The sequence below is a fragment of the Haemorhous mexicanus genome, chromosome 8 (genome assembly GCF_027477595.1).
Source record: "Haemorhous mexicanus isolate bHaeMex1 chromosome 8, bHaeMex1.pri, whole genome shotgun sequence".
Taxonomy (NCBI): domain Eukaryota; kingdom Metazoa; phylum Chordata; class Aves; order Passeriformes; family Fringillidae; genus Haemorhous; species Haemorhous mexicanus.
This window is the reverse complement of record NC_082348.1, coordinates 31,609,073-31,630,791: the sequence shown is the minus strand read 5'-3', so window position 1 is coordinate 31,630,791 and position 21,719 is coordinate 31,609,073. Positions and strand designations below refer to the sequence as shown.

Here is a 21,719-nt window from a genome sequence, read left to right as displayed (position 1 = left end):
TTGGCAGTGGTTGATTAAAACCTCACTTAGCAGAGACAGCTCCTTATACATACATTTCTTTGAACACATTTCAAAATCTTTTCTCCTTCACCTTGAAATGGCCTACATCTACAACTGGCAAACCTCAGATCTAGAACATGGCGGGCAAAACCCCCCAAATTGCTTCATACTCAATAATGTGCCTTAGCAAAGAGCCTCACTCTTTCAAAGACAGCTTTACTGAATTTATTTATATTTTGGATGTACACCAAGCCTGCACATATGTTTGCTCATCCACAGAGTACACAGTGGTATCCCAGAAGCCATGAGAAAGCCTGGCTGGGAGGCAGCCCCAGCTGCTCTGCCTCAGGCTGGGCTGAGCCTGCAGCAGCCACTGTGGACAAACGCTTCCCTAAGTGCCCCAGGAACAGGGAATCCAGTGTCCCTCAAGAGCCTGCTCCAGTGTCTCATTGCTCACACACATTTCAACATCTAAATAAACCTCCTTGAGAATGAGCTGCCATTTTACCAACAGCTGCTTTCCCAAAACTCAATGACACAGTCATTCTGTGTGCTTCCCTACAACTTTCAAGATGTTTCTATTATCTCATTTCAGTTTTCTTTCAAAGGCTGATTAATGTCCCCATCTCAAAGGCTGCAGCTCTCAAACTTCATGTAATTCCTCCTCATCTGAAGATTTTCCAATTTGTGCAGATCCTTCTGAAGCTGTGAGGCCCCCTTATGCTGTGGGCATGAGCTTGCACTGCCATATCTGTATCCATTCCTGACCTCCCGGCACTCAGCTCCTCCAAAGAATCATTTCAGAAGAGAAAAATCTCTTTGTAGAAGAACACAATCACCTTTCCTTGCCTCAAAAGCCACTCAGCATTTCCAGAACCTTCCAAGTAAATACAGCAACAGGTGGCGTGGCTGAGGTCAGCTCTGAGTGACTTACCAGGAAAAGCAGTAATGACACCAGCACAACCCTCAGGGCAGGGAAACTCTGTGGATTAAGATACTTACAATTTTTAAAGGCAGATGTGACCAGGCAGACAGAGGTATAAAAAGAGCATGAAATGAAATAAGGTGGTAAGATTAATCAGTCATGATTTTTAATGTAGATATCTACTTAAATTAACATTTTCTTATTTTATCAGAAAGAAAAGCTTTGTGTTATATCTGAAGTGGTGCTATGGGCAGATAGTATAACATAACACTTCATGTATCCCGAAGCGATGTTCATAAAAAATTGGGAAAATATTGTTACAACCTGAAAAATAATTGCTAGCAAGATAAGAAATTAATATAACTACAGGACCCTGAATTACTGCAATAGCATCTGTTGACCACTTACATTAGTAAAACCTCATGAGAAAGCAATCTCTACCTTCTTTCTTGTGAACAGGGTCCTGCATAATCTTCTGGTAGCATTCATACTGTGCTGTCATGATTTTATTCCTTGTAACACTCAGCTGGGCAATGTCCATTGTGGAGTTCTGGTGTCCTTCAGCTGGAGAAGCAGTGGCAAAAAACTAAGAGGAAAACCACTTCTTTTAGCAAATCACAAGTACAAGCTCCAACATTTTCAACATCAATCTTTTCAAATATTGTACTTTAAATATGATTTTACTGAAAGAGAGTGATCTTTAAATCTTATTACTGACCATAAGATTTTATGTTTTTCTGGCAGTTCTTACTACTGAATCTTGATAAATATCTCCTGAATGAGCACAGGGTAGGAACAATTGGCAAGATTTGTAAATAGGAACGGCAACGCGCATAAAAACCACTGAGACAGTCAGAAGCATATGAGCAGCTTTTGTAAAACCCAGTGAAATATATCAAAGTTTAGTCTAAAAGACATTTCAGTCAGGCCCCAAATTACCTTTTATGTAAAAAGACCTTCCATATATTTTTTGTACTGAAGCATTTAGCTTGTCCAGAGCTATCTGGTTTCTCTGTAGTCAGGTGAGCCATAAAGTCAACCCTCAGAAGAGAGAATGTTATTCAAAAGACAAGACATCCACTTTGATAGTTATTAAACGTAAAAATTTTTAAAATCTTAGGAAAGTTGATACTGACCACAACCTGAACCTTTTGAGTGCATTTTTAATAGTAATTAAATATTTTATGGGAAGCTACTAAGCTACACAGAAAAACAAAGCTGCAGATTGAAATACTGCACCACTGCGGTACAAGGGATGAAATTTCAGTTTCTGAAGATGTCTCTGAATCTCAGTTATTGTCTCCTCCTGCTCCTCCTGGGGTCTGCAGGGTCCTGTCTCTGAGTCACTTGTTCACTGCTACTGTTCTGAGCCAGCAGAGAAGATGCTGGATTCAGCAGAGGTAAAAACTATTTCTGTTCCTTTGCCAAAGGAATTTAACAGATAACAGAAGGTAGATAAAGATCCTGTTGTGCAGGAGCTACATCTGAACACAAGATCAGCTCTTTCTGTGCTTCCATATTAATAATTTCTGTGGTACTCTGTACAGGGTTGTTAAAGCTGGAAACGATTTTAAAAATTCATAAGACTCACCATAGTAACCAATGAGAGGAGCAGCAAAAATGTGATCCAGATTTGGGTCATTTTTCTATCTGGTGCAGTCAATCTTACGTTGTAGCTGAATGAACTCAAACTGCAAGAGAAAAAAAAAAAAATTAAAAATATTCACAATTAATGAAAGCCAACACTGATAAAAGAGTTTCACGTTTTATTTCTGAACTAGAACAAATTGGTGGAGGTGCTCTCCATTTCTATTCATGCAAAGTGATGCCATGTGAAATACACCAAAACAAGGCACTCAGCTCCTCAGCACTCAGCTCCAGCAGCAGGGTTTTCCTGCTCTGCTGCCTCCAGTGCCTCAACCAACACCTTCAGAGGGTTTTCTACTCTGCTGCCAACCCCACAGCAAACAGCCCCAGACACAAACTGCACTCTGGCCATCTCTGCCTTTGGGAGCCCACAGAAAACTGCAGGTCAGTTCCCTCAAACACACTCAGACTTTCAAACACACACATTTATTTCCCATTTTCTTCCCACCTCCTGATGTTTAATTTTGCCATTTCTGGAATAACTGATCTAGTGAGAAGCCACTTCATCCTGAACTTCCAGCTTTTCAAGGATGATAGCAGCAATGCAAGAATTCATTGTGAGCTGTAAAATAGCTTCTGGGTCTGTAGTACCTGTAGTTTCCTTATCTGCCATTGGAGGAAAACACAAATACCCAAGCCAGGTATGACCTCCTTACACTGCAGACTCTTCTTGGAATTGATTCTTGAAGTGAAAAATTCACCCCAAGCATAAAATATGCACAATTATTGATGAAGCATGTAGACCATCTATTCAGTGTGACCCTGCCGTGACAGCTGCCCCAAAAGGAAGGCAAATGTCAAGGAGTTTTGTCTTTTAAGATTTCAGTGTCCTGAAGTATCCTGAGAAGATCACAAAGCCGAGCCTGGAACTGAGATAAGACCTCTTCTTCTGATTGCATTGTGACAAAAGAGCTCTGCATACTCAGTTTAGTTATTACAGCTACACCACATTTCAAAACCCCATGTGTCTCACTGCAGCAGCATTAATGAAGCTTTTCTGAACTAAGAGAGAAGAAATAACATGTGCATGATCTTAGGTCCCTGGTACAGATGAATTCACTCCAACTTTCACAATGTGATTTAAGACACAATCCTTGCATACCCAAAGTCCTCACCCAGCTCAGAGAGCCCATTGCCAGAGCATGCAGAGGGCAGTGGGTGCTGTGCCACACACAAACCTGCATCTGGCCCAGGCCACATCCCCCTCACAGCACACCTGCTCTGTCTCTGGAAGTTTTCTTTTCCAGCAGTGATGTGCTGTGAGAGAATGGGGGAGGACAAACAACTGGCTGTACACTGGCAGGCAGAGATTATGGCTCATTTCACCCCTGTCCCAGTCACAAAAAGCCAACATTCAACATCAAACTCTTCTGCTTTTATGCTGGGACTGGGTCCTTCTAATACAACTAGAGGACAATAAACAGCTTCTTGTAGGACATATGAACTACTAAATATGAAATCACTGCTGTTTATTGCACAGCCTGCTGCAAAGACAAGAAATGTGCTGTAAAATCAGCTGTGCCTGTTTAACCCAAACTAAAGTTATATCCATAATCTTCCTTCTATTTTTACCAGTGGCATGCAATCCTGGGACACTGCTGCCAATTGCACAGGTGAGGCTCTGAAATTCAAATCTGAAGGATCTTAAAACATTTAGAGGAAGACCAGTTAGCATACATGAAATATATCCTTGGTTTGAGCTACTAATTGCCTGCAAAATCCACATATCAGGAACCAAAGTGAATAGATAACTTCAAAGACCTTGATCTGCTAGCTAAAGAAAAATTTAAACATCTTTGTGCAGTGGCTAAGGCTTGAATAAAACCAGATATCTAAAATATATCTAAATTAACAGAAGGGCAATATGAGCTGAATTCTGCATGAAAACTGGGGGCAAGCGTGATTAATTAGAACTTATTACATGTTTCATTCATTTAAAGCTGTGTCTGTTTTCCTGGGGGGAAAAACCCTGACCTTCCAAGGAAATTGGAATTAATAACTTACTGTAAAGTAATTCAACAATATTTTCTCTCCCAAGCATGACAAAGCACATCTGTGCAGGGTTAAAACCCACAAATGATGCACACAGGACAAGCCAAGAGATGAACCACAAGTAGAAAATAGCAACAATAATTTAGCGTATGTTTTTCTATATATGTATACAAGAGTTCAAAATAATTTTCTCTACAATAGTTCCGAAAATCCTTATGCTAAAACAAATGTTGGATGAAAAACTTAAAATGCGTGTTTGTATATTGCTCTCACTTAGCCCTGCTTATTTTAATTTATCTAGAAGATACAACATCATATAAACAAAGGCAGAAAAGATCTGCTTTGATTCAGAGTCCAAGTTTATTTCTGTTTCACAATATCAAAAGTCATCCCTTAGCTCAGTTCCTTTAATGGTCCAAGTCTTTCCATACCTAGTAGTTCTGTAGACATTTCCTATCAACTGCTCCAGTATCTGCTGCTAAATCATTAACTCTTCCCAGGAGATAAAATGTTAAGTCAAGCCTATAATGCATTCTATGCTTTCCACTCATTTCTCTCAGTTGCTAACATATAGAGAGAAGAAATTCCCAACCACTGCCCTTTTCTAAGCATCTCTACTTATGGACTTAATTACAAAGTGCAGGGTGAAGGTCATTCAGATGCCTGTTTGAACTGCAGGAAAGCACTTCTTGCATCACTACATGAATTCATTCACTCAGCATTTATTCCAGTTAGTCTGGACAAGACCTTTCCAAGGACAATTAAGAACTTTCTTAGGGTTGGACAGCAATATATTCCATTGACTGAGGCAGCAAGCCACTGCTGCTAAGAAAGTCAGGCTGCTTTTATTAATCATCTTCTCTGATGAGATACAAACCAAACCTAATTCTCTGGAAGTTCTTTCCTTCTCAAAGCTGGGAGGTATTAGGCACACAAGAAATTTATAGTGAAAAGAGACCATTCTTAGGTTTCCTTCAATAATGATGCTTCCCCAGTTGTTCTGCTCTTGTAAATCTGACAAGTCCATCATGGGACAGAGAACTGTATTGGATTGAGATTAACCTGAGTGTCTTGAATGAATCCCTTGACTCCACTCTGTGACAGTGGGAATCTGCACAAAGGCCAGTAGGGCTGGGATTGACATGGCAGGTATTGACTGAAACTGAGTCTGCCAGTCCTCTGGCTGAAGTATTTTCCACTAAAAGGCAACGTCAGAGAGAAAAGAATGGGGAATTGTAACAGTAAATCAGATATTTCAGATCTTTGAAATATCATTTTTATTTCTGGTGCATGTTTGTGCATTTAGTGAAGACTGGGATAAATGAAACAGCAAAACAACAACAAAAAAAGGAGCTGCCAGTAATGATACTCCCAAGGCCTAGGTTGTGTTTGTCACTGATAACAGTGACACCTACTGAAGAATGAGGAATTAAAAAGGAACTGCAAGCTGGGCTTAGCCAAAATAGTCACTAGTATAGCTTTAACAGATGTTCCCATTTCTTTTCCTCCTGCCTTCTCTACAGAGCCATCCTGCCTCATCAGCTGTTTCTACTTTTAACTTTTCCCCATCCTCCCAGGAGTAAGTGGCACCCTTGATGGGCTCCAAACACTTGCCCTTTCAACCATACAGTAAAAGGCTTTAAAAAAGCAGTCATTAAAGAGAAAAAAAAAAAGAAACAACTTTTTTTTTTGAACTTGAAAACCACATTTTGTAAAAAATAAAACCAGGCAGCTTCCACCTCAAGCAGGTCTCAAATCTGACTTCAAGTGAGAATGCAACTCTGTGGGAGTGGGACAGGAGGGAGAGCCTCCTTACGGCACTGCAGGCCCATCCATAAATGCCCAAACATTTTTCACCAATTGGTGATCTTTAATTTGCCCAGGAGCCAACAAAACAACCATTCCCAATGACAACAAAGAGAAAGCCACAAAACTTTTGCAGAGTAAATTATTTATCTTGCAGTGTGCTGTAACCTTGTAACACTGGACTTAAACATGTTTGCATACAGATACATACCATTCATCTGAAAATGGGGTCAGAATGAGTATTTTCTTGACACTTTGCTACTTCTGGTTCTTTTTGGAGAGAGGCCTACAACTTGAAGTATTTAAAACCTCAGGCAGTGTTTGGTTGTTTCAGCCCAACATAAAGGCAAAAACAACAAGTTGGAAAATGCCCAATACTTTTCTAAGTGTCCCTAATTTGAATTTCTGTTCAAACTGCACTGGCAATAAAAAACTCCCCCAAACCAACCAAACTAGCAGCCTCAGTGGAATTACAGATAGAGCCTCCACTTGTATCTTCACTCACACAAACTTTCTGGGAAATACTTCTCTGACTAAAAGGGCTTCACCACTGGGCAGCACCAGCCAAGCAATAACACACACCAGATTCACTGAGTCCTGGACATGGGCTGCAAAATCTCCACGCTTACATCAGAGAACAACGCAAGGCAGTTTGGAAATCTTCCTCTTTGGGTAATCTGCCTTTTTTCTGAGGGAATCACTTCTGCCAGGATTTGAACAAACTGCCAAATGGTATCCCATAATTGTGTGGGAATGACTCCATTCTCCCGAAAATATGCAGCTTTAAAGTAAAGGTAAATAATATACAACATTCTCTCTCATAAAACACAAACATTCTCTCTCTACCTTTCTTTCCAGGAGTTTCCCTAGGAAGAAGTTGTGGCATAATGGCATTTACCGTCTTCTTGGGGATTAAAAGAAATAGAGAAAGACAGTGGCACATCCCAATTTATCCCTGAGTTATTCTACAGCACCTTCCTTGTGCAGGTGGCAGTTCAGCTCACCAGGAGAAAGTCCTCACTGTTTAATTCCTGGGCCATGGGCTGTGCTGGTCTCATGGTGCAAGAAGGAAATTTGGACTGGCTCACCAGGATGTTGCACATCTTGTATTCTCTTTATTAGCACACTTTTTGCTATTGTTTTTGTATTGCTCTGGCTGCATGCCAGAGGCCTCACAGAGATTGCAGAAACATCTGCATATGAGATTACACAGATTAAATTGCTCCTGGGTGCTTCTTCCCATGAATAGCTTTTGGCAGCCATTCAGATAAGTTTTGTCACCTGCACCCAACAGAAGTTACTAGCAGTAATTGGCAACACTCGTGGCCAGTTCCAATAACACCTAAAGTTGCAAGAACCTATGACAGAGTGCTAGTGGTGCTAGTTTTCCTCTATTTTCTAACACTTCTTTTGAGCAGTACGCAGGTGTGGATGATATTGCAAGTTATTCTGAGCTGGTCCAGGCAAAATCCAAACCAAAAAAAAAAAAAAAAAAAAAACAAAAAAACCCAAACAAAAAAAACCCCAAAAAAACCAAAACAACAACAACAACAACAAAATAACCTGAGCAAAAAGTGCCACCACAACAAAGCTCCCCAAAGAAAATTCTGGAGGAGGGAATGTCTACAGGGCTCTTCCTCTGGCATATTCTGCAACTTCTGCCCTTGGTCAACATCACTCCTCCCCACACAGCAGACTGCAGAGCAGATTTTTTGTGGTTTTGTCCATCACACCAATTTTGGCTCCTTAAAACAGGATTTCCACTGATAAAACCAGTAAGAGTATTTCCTCCTTGATTCTACATTGAAAAGTCTTCTCTTGGCCCTTGTGCTTTCCATTCTATCCCTATAAATTATGAAGGCTCTGTCCCTCCTTGTCTAAAATTGTGAACTTCCTACTGACTTCAGGACACATCAATCCAGGAGTAGAGATGGTGCAATGCCATGTGGAAGAATGGCAAGGACTCACTGAGGGTCATAGTTACAAGTCAGCAGGGCATCTACCCCTGCCAAAGGAATGCAGCATAGGAATTTTAAAAATATTGATGCAAAGTAAAATTATTTCTCTCTCCTGAGGAACTAGTTGTTAAAGGAAGGCAAGAGAGATTCTGGCAAAATAAAATCTTTACCAAGAGACTGCTGGGGCTTTGCTGTCAAGAGATGCCACTGATTTCCAACAGTTTATAGTCCTTAATGCCTCCAGAGCTTCCAGTGCTATTTGACTGCTATTGTTATCCTTATTTTACAAGCTTAACCCTTTTTACCCCATAGCGCTAACCCGTCTGTATCTTGATGCCTAAAATCCATCAGCATAGCCACACATGCTGCCAGCCATAACTAACCATGTTCACTTCAGAGTTCTGGGAGCCACAGCACTGAAATTCCAGAGCAATCACTCAAGCACAAAGCAGCTTTGAAGGGAGGCTGCTCTGCTGAATGAAGTTCTCTCTAAAAATCCACTATCAAACATCCTAGAAACAGCTATTAACAGAAAGGAAGGTGATGGCAGAATAGTGAATGATTAAATTCTAACAGCTGAGGGACCAAGGGGATTTAGTTTTGGCACTCCCTTTTAAAAATTTTTTAAACTGTATCATATTCCCGGTATAGTAATTTAAAAAATGGGTTTGAAATATATGCAAGGTAAACTTCCCTGAAATTTCACTTCTTTCAAAACAACTGCTGGGATGTGGCATGGATGCTCCAATTAACATGCCATTGTAAATAAAAGGGAATAGCTCATTAGTTCTTTCCCATGGATTCCACGCTATTAACAAGCTGGAGAGCTCCCACCTTGTTACCAGGTATGTAAGCTTAGTTACCTAGATACATTTAGATATATGGATGATACTCTTAGCCATAGGATTTAATCTTAGGTAGTCCTGGCAGGAGCAGAGAGATGCACTCAATGAGCCTCATGGTTCCTTTCAACTTCAGAAATCCTACAATATACGTGAAAAATCAAAAAAAAAAAAAAACTTCTCCGCCTTCAAGCAAAATTACTTCTGCTTTGAATTGAAGCAAAGGCAGTATGAATTTATGAATTCATCAGACAGACCTTAGGGTTTGTGTAACACCCCTGGCTGAGATGCTAAAGTGGGTTTTTTTCCCAGCCACTGCTGTTTAAAAGCTGCAGAGCCTACTGCTGCTCTCTGTGCCCCTTCCAGGCAGTGCCTTTTTTTATCTGAATGACTCTGTTTGATGCTGTTTACCAAGTAATGACCCAAAAGAGATCCAAAGGTTTCTTTGTGAAAATGTTTACGACATGAAGGAATTTTCTCAACTGGCTGAGTTTTAAAAGTTTTTTTGTTATTTCTTCATTGACACATGCTCGTTTTACAAGAACAGTATTGCCACAGTTCAAAGACTTTTCTCAAGGTCAGAACAAGGCAGTGGGAAAATGGGTTAAGCAAAATGTACCAGGACTTTTGTTTTTTTCAGTTTGCCACTCAGGCTTTTTCTCATTGGCCCCAGCCCAGTTTGGCAGCTGAGCACATCCTATGAATCTCACAGGTTTTGCACCAGTTTCCTTTGGATTCACAGTTAGAATCTAAATGTGAATTCAGTAAATTTAGAATTTTGAAGGGTGAATATTTATGCACAAATATATTCTCATTCAGTTTTAAATAAGGCGATAAAGTTTCAAAATACGATTTTTTAACGCAATTGTTAATTTTCAGGTGGACAGTGGCACAGCAGCAGCTCAGAGCAGGATGGGGAGGGAGCAGGTGGCCAGGAAAGGGAACAGCTTTTGCCAGGATAAACAAAGTGCTGGTGCAGCCAATGCATCCGAACCGGTGTCCCAACTTTGGGTTGACCTTTGGTCAATGACTTGACCAGAACTGACAAAAAAAGTGCAGCAATAAACTCCTCATGGAAATGTCAGAAGCACTACATTCTTCTGATTTTGTGTCGCACTTCTTTCTTTTACTTAAAAGCCCCCAACAACAACAACAACCAAGCAAAACCCCAAAACGCAGGACAGAGAACTAAAATATCCCCAAGGCAGCTTTCTCCGGCAATAATTTTAGTCTGGCTAAGGATGAAATTTCAGATGAAAAGTTCCTGCCAAATATTTAAATTTTCGCTCATCAGATATTTCTGATGCATTCACTAGGCAAAAAACTTCAGGTAAACGTAAGGCAGCTTTAGAAAAATTAAGCTTGGTGTACTTACTTAAAACAAAATAAACTACCAGCTACTTCAAAGCCTTTACCAGGTCAAGCTAAGTCCCCACAGTTCAGAACATTTCCTCTTAAATTTAAAATTTCACATGCCAGAAGTCAAAAGTGCAAGCTCTGGAATATTTCACCCTTTGAATATTAGACAGTACATATTATACTGTGCTAAATTATCAAAACTACTAATCCATGCTGTAGAAAAGCCAAGAACAAGCAGCAGCCCAAACCAAACTTTTGAATTCTAGTGGTGTGCAGCTTGCCTCCTTTGCTTTAATTACATACAGATATTCCCCATCTTTCCTATGTCTTTGCATCACTAAAATGGCACTTTAACAGCAAATGGTTTAAGCTGGGCTCACACAGGCTGTAAAGGAGTCTGAGAGACCCAAGAAAGTTAAACCAGAGGTAGTTAATCTCAACAGTATGGAAGGAAATTACCTTCTGTATCTTTTTCTATACCTGCATATTGGTATATGCACCTGTTGATGTCCACACAGAGGAGGGCAAAGGCTTGGGAGTGACCTCCAACAGAAGAAAATAATGGATGCACATCCCCAAAGGGCAGACTAAGAACACAACAACATCAAAGCGTTTCTCTTTACATTTAGAACCAGAGCCTTCCTTTTTATCATATATACAGGGAGATCTTTTTCTCCTCACAGACTAGAGGCAGAAGTCATCTTAAGGAAGCCGTAAATTAGGCAGTGATAGCAGGTTTTCCTATCCTCTGCCCACGTTTCCGTCCAAGATATTGTTAAAGCAAATGGTATTTTGCATTAACATTATTTCCTGTCAATCTGAGTTAACATTAACTTTGCCTAACTGAGGAAAGTATTATCCCTGGTTGTTCCTAAGTCTTCTAAATGGGAATGACCTTCAGCTCCATCCACACCCACAGGAATCTCGACATAAGCAAAACTCTGACACCGGCCGAAGCATCCGGCAGAAAAAAACACTTTGCTAGAGATGTTGTCAGTTTAAAAGACAATTACAGGATCAGGGCAATTAACTAACCAGCTTAACAAAATGAGATCCTTGGAGCAGATGCAAACTGCTACCCAGTGGCTGCAGTAACCCCTCTCAGTACTCCTCATTCTGATCTGGACACAGCGGGCAAAAAATAACTGGCACCAGTATAAATAAACTTGAGAGTCTCAGCTTGTTTTGCTACATACAATCTCCCAAAGGGCACTTATGACTGTTTGGACAGGCAATGCCATTTTCAACCACCTAGAGCATATTTGAGTGTTGATCTTTATGAACTATCATTGTCAAGGTGCACTTACTTTTAAAAGAGTAATTTATTTTTTTCCTAAGCTCAGCCTTTTAGTCTTAGCATCTAAGCAGAAATCTTTATCACTAAGTAGAAATCTTTAGCTCACCAAGTGAAATAATTCATTTCTATATCTTTTCTGAAATACCACTTAGGCAAAATTTCTTCCAGCTGAAATTGTACATAATCCTTACCTGAAAGTAAGAAGCTAAGCCTTTTCTAATTTTCAAATTTGTCCAGCAAGCGCATCTTGAAGCCTTAATTCACATTTTGAAGTACTAGAGAGCAACCATGCTGAAAACTGGACAGGCACAAGTCTGTATACTTCAGCTGACACCCTGTTCCATTTTTCTGCTGTTAACAGAGAAGTGATTCTGTGCCACTGAGACAATCCTGCTTGCAGAGTCTCTGCTGCTGTGAAAAGTCTGCTCTCAGGAGCAGTGGCTGGGGGAGCTGCCAATTTGGCTGGCACAGTCTGACAGCCACAGACACACATCTGAGGCTCAGCACAGCCCTCCCTGCCATGACTGGAGCCACGGGCAGTGCCACATCCCTCACTTGTGCAAGCTGGCTCTGTGTGCCTCGCTCTCCTTGGGCACATCCCCCGTCTGCATCCCACACTATCACACAAACCCCTGTGCTCCCAGCCAGGCAGAGCTTCACAGACAGCGCCAGCTGCAATCTGTAGGAAGCAGGGTGAATGTTTCCATGAATTCAGCTGAAGATCATATGCTCAGGGTGTGGCCGTGGGAAAGACCAGTGTCTCTTACACACGGTCCCTGAAGTCCAATTACTGTTCCTTTAATTGCAAACAGACTTTTCCATATCCTTTTGCAGTATTCCGCCCTCTCTTACCTGAATGAAAACCAAAATAAAGTACTGTGGGTGTTAAAAATATCACATAAATCAGACGCAAAAATCTCTGCCTTGATAAACTGGAGTCTCACTTGAAAAAGAATATGAAATACTACACATCAAATGTAATAAAACATTACAAGTTTATAATAGTTTGTAATAAAACATGACAATGTTGCTATTACAGGCACTATAGCGACAGCAGAGGAATGTGCATCAAGCACAGCTATTCTGGTCATGAATTGCATACAAATTTTATTTGCACATAAATGTATACATTTAAGCACATTTTCTCCCCTCCAGATGTAATATTAACAATAATATAAAAGGCAGGAAATGCAATGGAAAATCTCAGTTTTGAGCTTGTCAATATTGCAAGCAAATGAAAATTTTCACTGCAAGCATGGAAAATATTATATGGCTTTAAATAGGTGCCCATATTTTCTGCATAATCACATCCCGCATTTATTTTCCTTGAGAAAAATAAGCCTCACATGAGCTTCAGACTGATTTCACACTCCAGAAAAAAAAAAACCTTGGCAGAAACAAAATCCATGGAATTTGATGGGAAGCTTTAATAAGCTTCCCATCAAATTAAGTTAAAAATTAAGTTAAAAAAGAATCACTTGAGTTTGTACTTGAACAGAACAGATCCTGTCATTCATAAGTCAGTGTCTCAGATACCAGTGCAGAACTCACAGGCATTAGCTTGGCTTTGATGCACAGCTGGGACATCAAACTTGCAGGCGTTACTTCCCTCAGACTGAGGTACCAAAATTACTAAGAAATGCATGCATTTGGCATGCATTTTTAATTTTTTTCCTGTATTCTTTAACATAATAAGACACCTCAAAGACTCATCCGTTTCATACACCTGCAGAAACTCTGGATTTGCACCCCTCTACTGAGACCTTCTCAAAGCTGGATTTGTGTATTCTGTCCCACAGAGCATGTAGAAACTCAAATTCATCTTGCTGAGAAATTCTGTTCACAGCTGCTTGCTTGGCAGAGATTTGGTTGGGGAGGGAAGGGAGGAGGGGGGAGGGAGAGACAATTTTCCAAGCAATGGGGAAAAACAGTTCAGAACTTTCATCATCAATGGCCTTGACATTGCTGGAGCCAACGGAAACAACATCACCCAAGCGACTCCATGCGAGGGAACCATTCACAAATAAAAATCTCCTGCATTTATTTCTATCATGCTAGCTTATGCCAAGCTTCCTTTGGTGAAATCCAGATTTTGCCTGCATTGGCTTCCTCCTGCTGTTGATAGAGCAGGATATTTGCTGGAACAGGCAGGTGATGAATGAGATATTCTGAATTAATCAGCATATATGCTGGAGAGAGAATGGTGCTCTCTTCTGAAGCTCTAAGAACAACTGGCTGTGTTTTTCTAAAGGAGAAAACAGACACAGGATTTCTGTACTGAATTCTAACTTGATGCAAGTCTTGCTGGCAGGTGAATTCCATAACAGGTACATCGCTTACTGACCCTGTCAGTGATTTTATGGAAGCAAAAATGCCTGGCAATTGATACAGGCCTACACCACACCAAGAACAGGTAACATTTAATGAGGCAACTTCTCAATGCCATAATTCCTCCAGGATTCCAAAAGAAATACAAATTTGCAGGAATAAAGCCTGGTTGGTTTCCTCCCCAACAAGTAAATACATTTCCCCTTCTCAAGAGAGCATTAGAAAACAAGTATTGCACAAGTCTATTTGATTAACACTCAGTGCTGAGTATAGGGTACAGAAATCACAAAATCCTTTTTATTCTTGGTGTTCCCTTGTCATATCCCAAGCCTTTACTGACTCTGCAGTGCCAAACACTTCCTCAATATCATTCCAAAACTAGTGGCATTTTACTGATGGCATTAGTTATTCCAGATATCATACAAGTGTTTTATAGAGCAGGAAGAAAAGTACTTTTAGCTTTGTCTAAGCCAAGAATGAGTTAGCTAAAAACCCTGATCACGAAGGACACTGAAAACTTTATGTGTATTTGGGTTTTCTACTCTAAAAGACATAATTTCCCAAATATTAATTCGGTAAGATGCTGAGATACCAGAAAGTGTCATTTGCAAACACCAGAATAAGTAAATCCACACTCATTGCCACCAGACAACTTCTATCTTTGTAATCATTGTTGATGCTCAGGCTGCTTCATTGTACCTCTTTACAAAGCTTTGGAGAACAGAAAGAGATTTTTGATGAGTGTTTTTAAGGAACAGAGAATTTAAATCTGGAGTGGCCATCACCCAGAGATCTGAACTCTGAACCGCACTTGGCTGGTGATCTCTGAGGGTCAGACATTACATGAAACATGACATCTGTTGGGAATCCAGACGACCAAACTGATGGGAAGTTCAGTCTAATCCAAACGTGGGAGCCAAGTCAGCTACTGAAAATACATAATGCTATCAATGTAGAATCATTACCCTGTGAAGAAAATTGTTTCAGTTCTGGCATGAAAATCATTAGAAATAGCCCTTCGATGCAGTTTTGCCTGTAAGGTCAAAGAGAAGCACCAAAAAGGAATATAAAGGAAAGACAAGAGCAAGAGAATTAAAAAACACTGCGGCTAAGTCAAAGAGTTCAGAGTCAGTTGATATATTCAGTTAGGGCTTTGAAAGAATTCTCAAGGCATGTGTGGCACTTACAGACATATCTGTTGTGGGTGGTATTTTAACCAGCTTCATGTCTGACAGACAGTCTGTGGAATATAAATAAATTTCAGTTTCTAATGCAGATATAATTTTCATTCTCTGTAGGAGTGAATACTGGTGTGAAGTGCAGTGTGTTTAGGATCAGTCCACTTGGATCAGTCCACAGTTTTTGAGAAGCCTACAAAAACTGACTGTTTTGAAGGCCATTAGTAATAAAACCTTTAACGTGCTGGAGAAAAAAAAAAAAAGAAAATAAAGGAATTTAAGCAATTTGCCCACCACCACTTTGCACATTGTGTCACAAGTGAGGTTTAAATATCCATCCAGCATTTAGCAATGGATTTTTCATTCATTTCTGTTGGGACTGTCATCAGAAGGACTGCAAATAGAGAGTAAAATTCCTTGGGTTAAGAGAAAACCCAAAGAAATGATAAGTCAGGAAAATATAAACCAATATTTCTGCTAATAAATTCTGAGTCATTTATCATCTACACCAGTATTTCACCTGGAGTTGCAAAGTACTGCCTCTGAGAGGGTCTCAGGACAAAAATCCCTTCTTAGGCTGTGGGCTGGACATTAATGCCTCTCACTAGAGATGCCTGAGTTTAAAGGAACATCACCCACAAGGAATTCCCAGTGCTAAGTGGAACTCAAGTGAGACAAGCTACCTGAACATTCACTTTGCTCCTAAGAAACATGAAGGGGACTCTTCCCATGCTGAGAAGGAACCACAACCTAAGGTGACCTCCTGCCTCCAGCTCTGACCCCTTCTCATCTCTTGCCACCCATTCCCAGCACTCACCCCCCAGACTGAACTGCATTTAGCAGCTCCGTGGATGTCAGTTTTCTCAGCCCCCTCAATAATGGCTTACAGGCTCTGCCCCAAGAACCAAACTGATACAGCTTCCCATCATGCCCCACCTGCAATTCCCACCTGGAAGCTGGAGATTACCTATGCCGTGTAATGAAACTCCAGCGCCATCCCCCACTGAGTAACAGTCCCCTGCAGTAGACAGGCTTTGATAAAGGTGGCTGGAATGTCTGATTCTGGTAATCTGCTAATCAGCCACATTTGATTCTCCTGACTCCTTCATTACTCACATAAAAACCTAAGAGGAATTGGAAATCTCTTTTACACATAATCACAAAGCAATCACAGCTCTGAAGCAGGCCATCCTGACAGAGGACAAGAATGTTAAGGAAGGACAGGAACCGTGAGGAAACTACTCCTCAGAGAATGTATTCCTAGACAAAAATGTGAAAAACACTCCAGTGTAAAATAGAATACAACTCACCTTAAAATAGCATGTGTAATATGTTAGTGCTAGGTATCCATTTAACACCACAGCACATTCAAAATCCAGCACCTGATAATTACCATTATTGAGGATCAATTTAAAAATCTGCAGACATCAGAGTCAAACCTTCACTTAGATTTTGAAACACTCAAACTAAAAGTGATTCTGAACAGCTCTACAGTCCTTTTAGTTGGGGAAATTTATTCACAGTGGTCAAAGTACACCAAGGAATTCTCACATCTCTGCACTCCAAACAAAAGAAAGGAACTGAATGGGTGTTAACTTTGGAAGCTAACTTGAACTTTTTAAGTACCGGCACCATCAACTATTTTGCTCTCCAAAAAATACCCCAGAGACACCCACAACGCATGCTGGTGCAGTGGAAACGGACCTGCCCAGCTAATCAGGATCATCCTTTTTATTTTCATTGCCCTTTTACAATAGCAAAAGGTGATCGACACATGCAAATATACTGCAGAGAGCACAAAACCATTAGAAACAAACCTCTGTCTCATTTTGCTTGCTCCAGTCTGCAGGTGAGGTAATCAGTCTCTAGTACAACCCCCATTTACACCAGGGTTGCACTCAGTTGTAGCAGCACACATCTTGCCAATGCTGCTCCTCACCTGTGTGGGTCAGGAGACAGATCAAGACCAAAGGCTAAATTCCCTGCCTCTCACAGAGCTCCCTGTGCCCTCTGGGATGCCCTGAGGGTGTAAGAGACACTTGCCAAACCTGGCCCTGATGGATCTGCTGTATCCTGATGAACTGAGCCAGCCCTGGTGGGCTTCCCAGGAAGCAGCAGGTGCCTGAGTGCTGGGTTGTCCCCTCGCACCCCAAACATGCGACACTACAAGCCCTTCCCCTACAAACAGCTTAGCTGAAGGAACAGGAATAATAGTAATAATTATATTTAAAAAGAAAAAAAAGAAAAAAAAAAGAGCCCCTCTTAACCGAACCACCAAACCCACACCAAATAAAGAAAAAAAAAAAATCAAAATTAAAATTTGATGAAGAATAAAAAAAACCCACACAGCATGTTTGCATTCTGTTCAGTTTCACTGAAGTCACGGAGTCATTACATGCCCAGAGCAGAACCAAACAAGTCAGAACCAAAGGTCCTGAGGAAAGGGGGTCACACACACTGGGCCACCTCCAAGGGCTGCAAATAAAGGGCACCTTGCTAAGTACAACTTTTCGAGAAACCCCAGCAAGAGCCAGGAGAGCAGGATGAAAATTATTGGTGAGCTCCCACCACAGAGCTGACAGCTTGCCTCAGCAGGGCTGTCAGCAGCTGGAACACAACTGGAGCAGTTTTGCAGTGACTGCAGTGTCCCAGCCCCAGGACAGATGAGCACTGGGGACTGCCCTTACTTTGTCCTGTTTACACAGCCCTTTCTGCAGGAAACAGCTCCTCCCAGGGCTGAAGAGAACAAAAGAGTCAAGTGATCTTGAAGTACCGAGAGGAGGTGGAGGAAAGGGTGGTATTCTTTCCCATCAAAGATCATTTTTACTTAAATATCATTCCCTGTTGAGCTTAGACTCTTGTTTCTGAGGCTGTAATTGACACTGATGGGCTTTGCCAAGCAGCCCTAAAACCAGCAGCTCTGAAAGTATAACCTTACAAAAGCAGTACAGGAGCCCCCTTCTCTGCTTCCCAAGGGAGCTCAAAGAAACGAATCTTTGTAGAGACAATATTTATATTGTCTCTAGATTTATATACTCAAGGGCAAACGCTATTCTGCACTGAAATAAGACCAGGCTGTGCATCCAGATAGTCCCTTGAACAATTAGTAGGTCCTCTCAAGTGTTTTCACCACATCTGGAAGAGCTGAAAAACTCAAACAGAACATGCACTAAAAATAAAAAAATAGAAAAATAAATAAATAACTGAAGTGCATCCACATTGCTCTGTGAGGTCTAAGGTTTGCTCAAGGTCTCTTCCATGGGCCTTTTGGTGACTGTTCAGCTGGAAATTAAGGGCCCAGGAGATTTTTGTGAAAGCAGAAAGAGATATCCTGAGTCCCAGGCATCGGCCTACCAAGGCAGCTTCCAACAGCCAGGACTCTGTGGATTGTGTCAGGAGCATCACTCATTTCTGCCCTGTGTGCTCATGGAGCCTTCTTATAATTCCGCTTCAGCTACTAAAAATATTCTGTTTAGGAAAGATCCTACACTTTAAGCAATAGGTTCCTACTCTATAAAAATCAAACTATGACTTTTAACTACTTCTTATTTCTCAATATATTCAGGCAGTGAGCTTTGAAAGGTACACTGTGTAATTCTAATATATTTATTGGTAAAAACAATTTGCACAATTTAGGCTGTGGAAATGCTATTTCTAACTTCACTTTCATTTGTACTTGACCTCTAACTAGTGTAACTTGAAATTTTCTTTATGACAATCTGTTCTAAGCTTCGAGGCAAAAAAAAATTCCAAACCCAAAACTAAACTCAAACAAAACAAGACAAAAACCCCACCCAGTTTGTATTAAATGCTCACTGAAAACCTATGCGGGTCCTGCTGCTTTCTACCATAAAATAGCTCAAATGCATTTCTCTCAGCAACATCCCCTCTCCTGCCTGACTGTGACAGAGGTGGAGATGATCACCGTGGGACTGGATTAGTTTCTTGGCAGAAGCGGTTATGACGTACTTGCTGCTCCATCCTAAGGTTTGTCAGCATTCCTTGTCCCAGCTGGATCTACACCCCAGAGGGACAGCTGAGAAATTATTGCAGAAAGCCAGTGTCTGAGCTGTGGGTCTCAGAATTAGCTGCATTTATATCCAAGGGATGAAAAATGCTTCAATAACTTCTGTGTTATTGCATGTTACTTCCTATTTGTACTGAAGCTCATAAAAGTATGAAAAGCAGAACTGCCTAAATTATAAAACTCTAAAATTTCTAAAGGCAAATCTTTACACTCTTAAGAGAAATTTATGTCCCATGCAACAGTTAAAGAGCTACAAACTCCTTAAAACTCTGAAATTCTCTACGTTCTCTCATTTTTTGGTACACCTGGCAGTCATTTTGAATTAGAGTCTTTTAATTTAGCTGCAGAGACAGACTTGTTGAGACACCTACAAACGTGAGTCTTCACACATTTATCATTCTCCCTGGGATACTTCTCACAGCTTGATGGCACACAGGGAACTGACTGCTCCATGGCATTTCTGCAGGGTTACTCCCCTGAAGTGCCTTGTGGCTTGTCAGCCCCCCCACCCAGAAGAAACCTGAGTGTGATCCTGGCTCTTCCCTGATAACCAGTTCTTCATTACAAAAACTGTGATTTTATTTCATTCATGCTTTCCATACTTCATTGGCCTTTGCACTATCATGAGGCAAAACACAGTCATTGAAGTGTGACTAACTTATCGAAGACATCAAAATTATTAAAATGCACAATGCTTGATGCTGACATTATTCATCCAATTTCTTGTGGATGAAGGAAGATGCAAAATTCGAGCAGGTGGTGAGTATTGATCCTGCCCTCAATAACTCAGATATTCAAATGGTCTTTGTGCAGTTCCTCACCATTCCTGCAGAAGTGAAGTTGTACTCAGCAAATGCTGAGGGGGCAAATAAGAATTTTGTCACTCTGTCAAAAGTTTTGTCACTTTGACAAAATCTGACTCTGTTTGAGCCACAAGATTAGTAAAGTGAAAAAGAAAGTTAGGGAGTTGTCGTTGATCAAGGCTTCAAACAAAACACAAGCAAGCCTTCCTTTCTGTGCTAATTCTAGGAGGAGAAGGAAGTCAACACAATTAATGGCTGATAACTATAAAAATACTCTGTTACTTTACATAGTGCAGCATATAGCTTTCATAAACACTGAAGATGCTTCATTCCACTCCTTTCAGTCATGTCTGGATAATATTATATACAATATTTTCTAGCCAAATGTATAGTGAGATTAAAGATATGTCAGTCTCAGAGTACCACGTAGTTCCCAAGACCATTAAGAAGCAATTATTTTTTCTGTAAACAAGTCATTAAAAAAATAAATTCAGTTTCTTAAGGCGTCATATATATTTTTTTTTTTTTTTCCCCCAGAAAGCACCATGCACAGGGTATATACATAAATTAAAAGCAAGATACTAAAGCTCACTGGTCTGTATCTGATTCAAGATGGGAAATCCTTTGTCCTGAGCATAAAGGTTCCAATTCAATTACACCTGTGAAACAATATCAAGTATTCTAAAATACATGAAAAGCATGAATTGCATTACAAAAATATAATATTCTGACCCCTGAAATATTATGATCCCTGAGAACAACATGTCTATGCTAACAAATCAAAAACATCTGTTTCCACGGCATTAATTGGTCTTAAGAGCAATTTGCTGTGGAGACAAACTTTTAAAAACCTAAGGGGAAAAAAAAAAAAAAAAAAAATCATCAGGATGGGACAGAAGGTAACAATGGGGAAAAGAGCTCAGTCCCAGTATCTGGAAACAAACTGGCACATTTTCTTCAGCTCATTGGAAACCTGGCACATTTGTCAGTTTTACAACATTCTCCAGCTACAGCTGCAAGATACAAATATGCACAGGACATGGTATGAACAGTATGATCATATACAGACCCCTTGGAGCCTTTTAAGCCAGAAAATTTCTGGCTCTTATGTTATAAAAGTTACCTAATAACCACTTAAAATTTTTAAAAGCTACACTACTTACTCAGTTAGGTGCAATAGGCAGGAGCCAACTCACAAATTAGGAGCAAAGGAAAACAAAATCAAGTTTATCAGCAAATACAACCACCTCTGACTTGAGACCAGATCATTAGTAGCAAGTCCTCTCTGACCTGACTTATTTTGGAAACACATGGTTTCCATATGCTGTTTCTACTGCTGCAGATCTGCCGATTAGGACATAAAAATTCTGTACAAATTTATAGTAGGTGGGGTGAGATGGTGCTGAGGCTGATGCCCAAAGACTGGGAATGGATGAACAAATTCAGCTCCTCAAATTAGAAGCTGCATAGCTGGATAAGCCAAGCAGCTTTCTGTATATTTAAGGTTCTTGCAAGCCCCCTCATATAATGAACAGAGTGCACAGAGGCACAATCATT

At 40.5% G+C, this 21,719-nt stretch overlaps 1 protein-coding gene across 5 annotated transcripts in view; it reads right to left on the bottom strand.

Annotated features, from left to right (window-relative positions):
• Window positions 1–21,719, bottom strand: part of LOC132330751 (calcitonin gene-related peptide type 1 receptor-like) — a 63,104-nt gene that overhangs the window by 27,260 nt on the left and 14,125 nt on the right. For 2 of the 5 annotated variants that reach the window (XM_059853480.1, XM_059853482.1), the window contains exons 2-4: window positions 2,517–2,616; window positions 1,367–1,511; window positions 935–982 (exon numbers count right to left, since the gene is read on the bottom strand). In XM_059853480.1, coding sequence (XP_059709463.1) covers window positions 935–982; window positions 1,367–1,511; window positions 2,517–2,567 — 244 coding nt within the window. In that variant the 5' untranslated portion in view covers window positions 2,568–2,616. Of the gene's footprint in view, window positions 1–934; window positions 983–1,366; window positions 1,512–2,516; window positions 2,617–12,017; window positions 12,040–21,719 lie in introns of those variants that run through there. The other 3 variants (XM_059853483.1, XM_059853484.1, XM_059853481.1) reach the window with 2 other exon arrangements.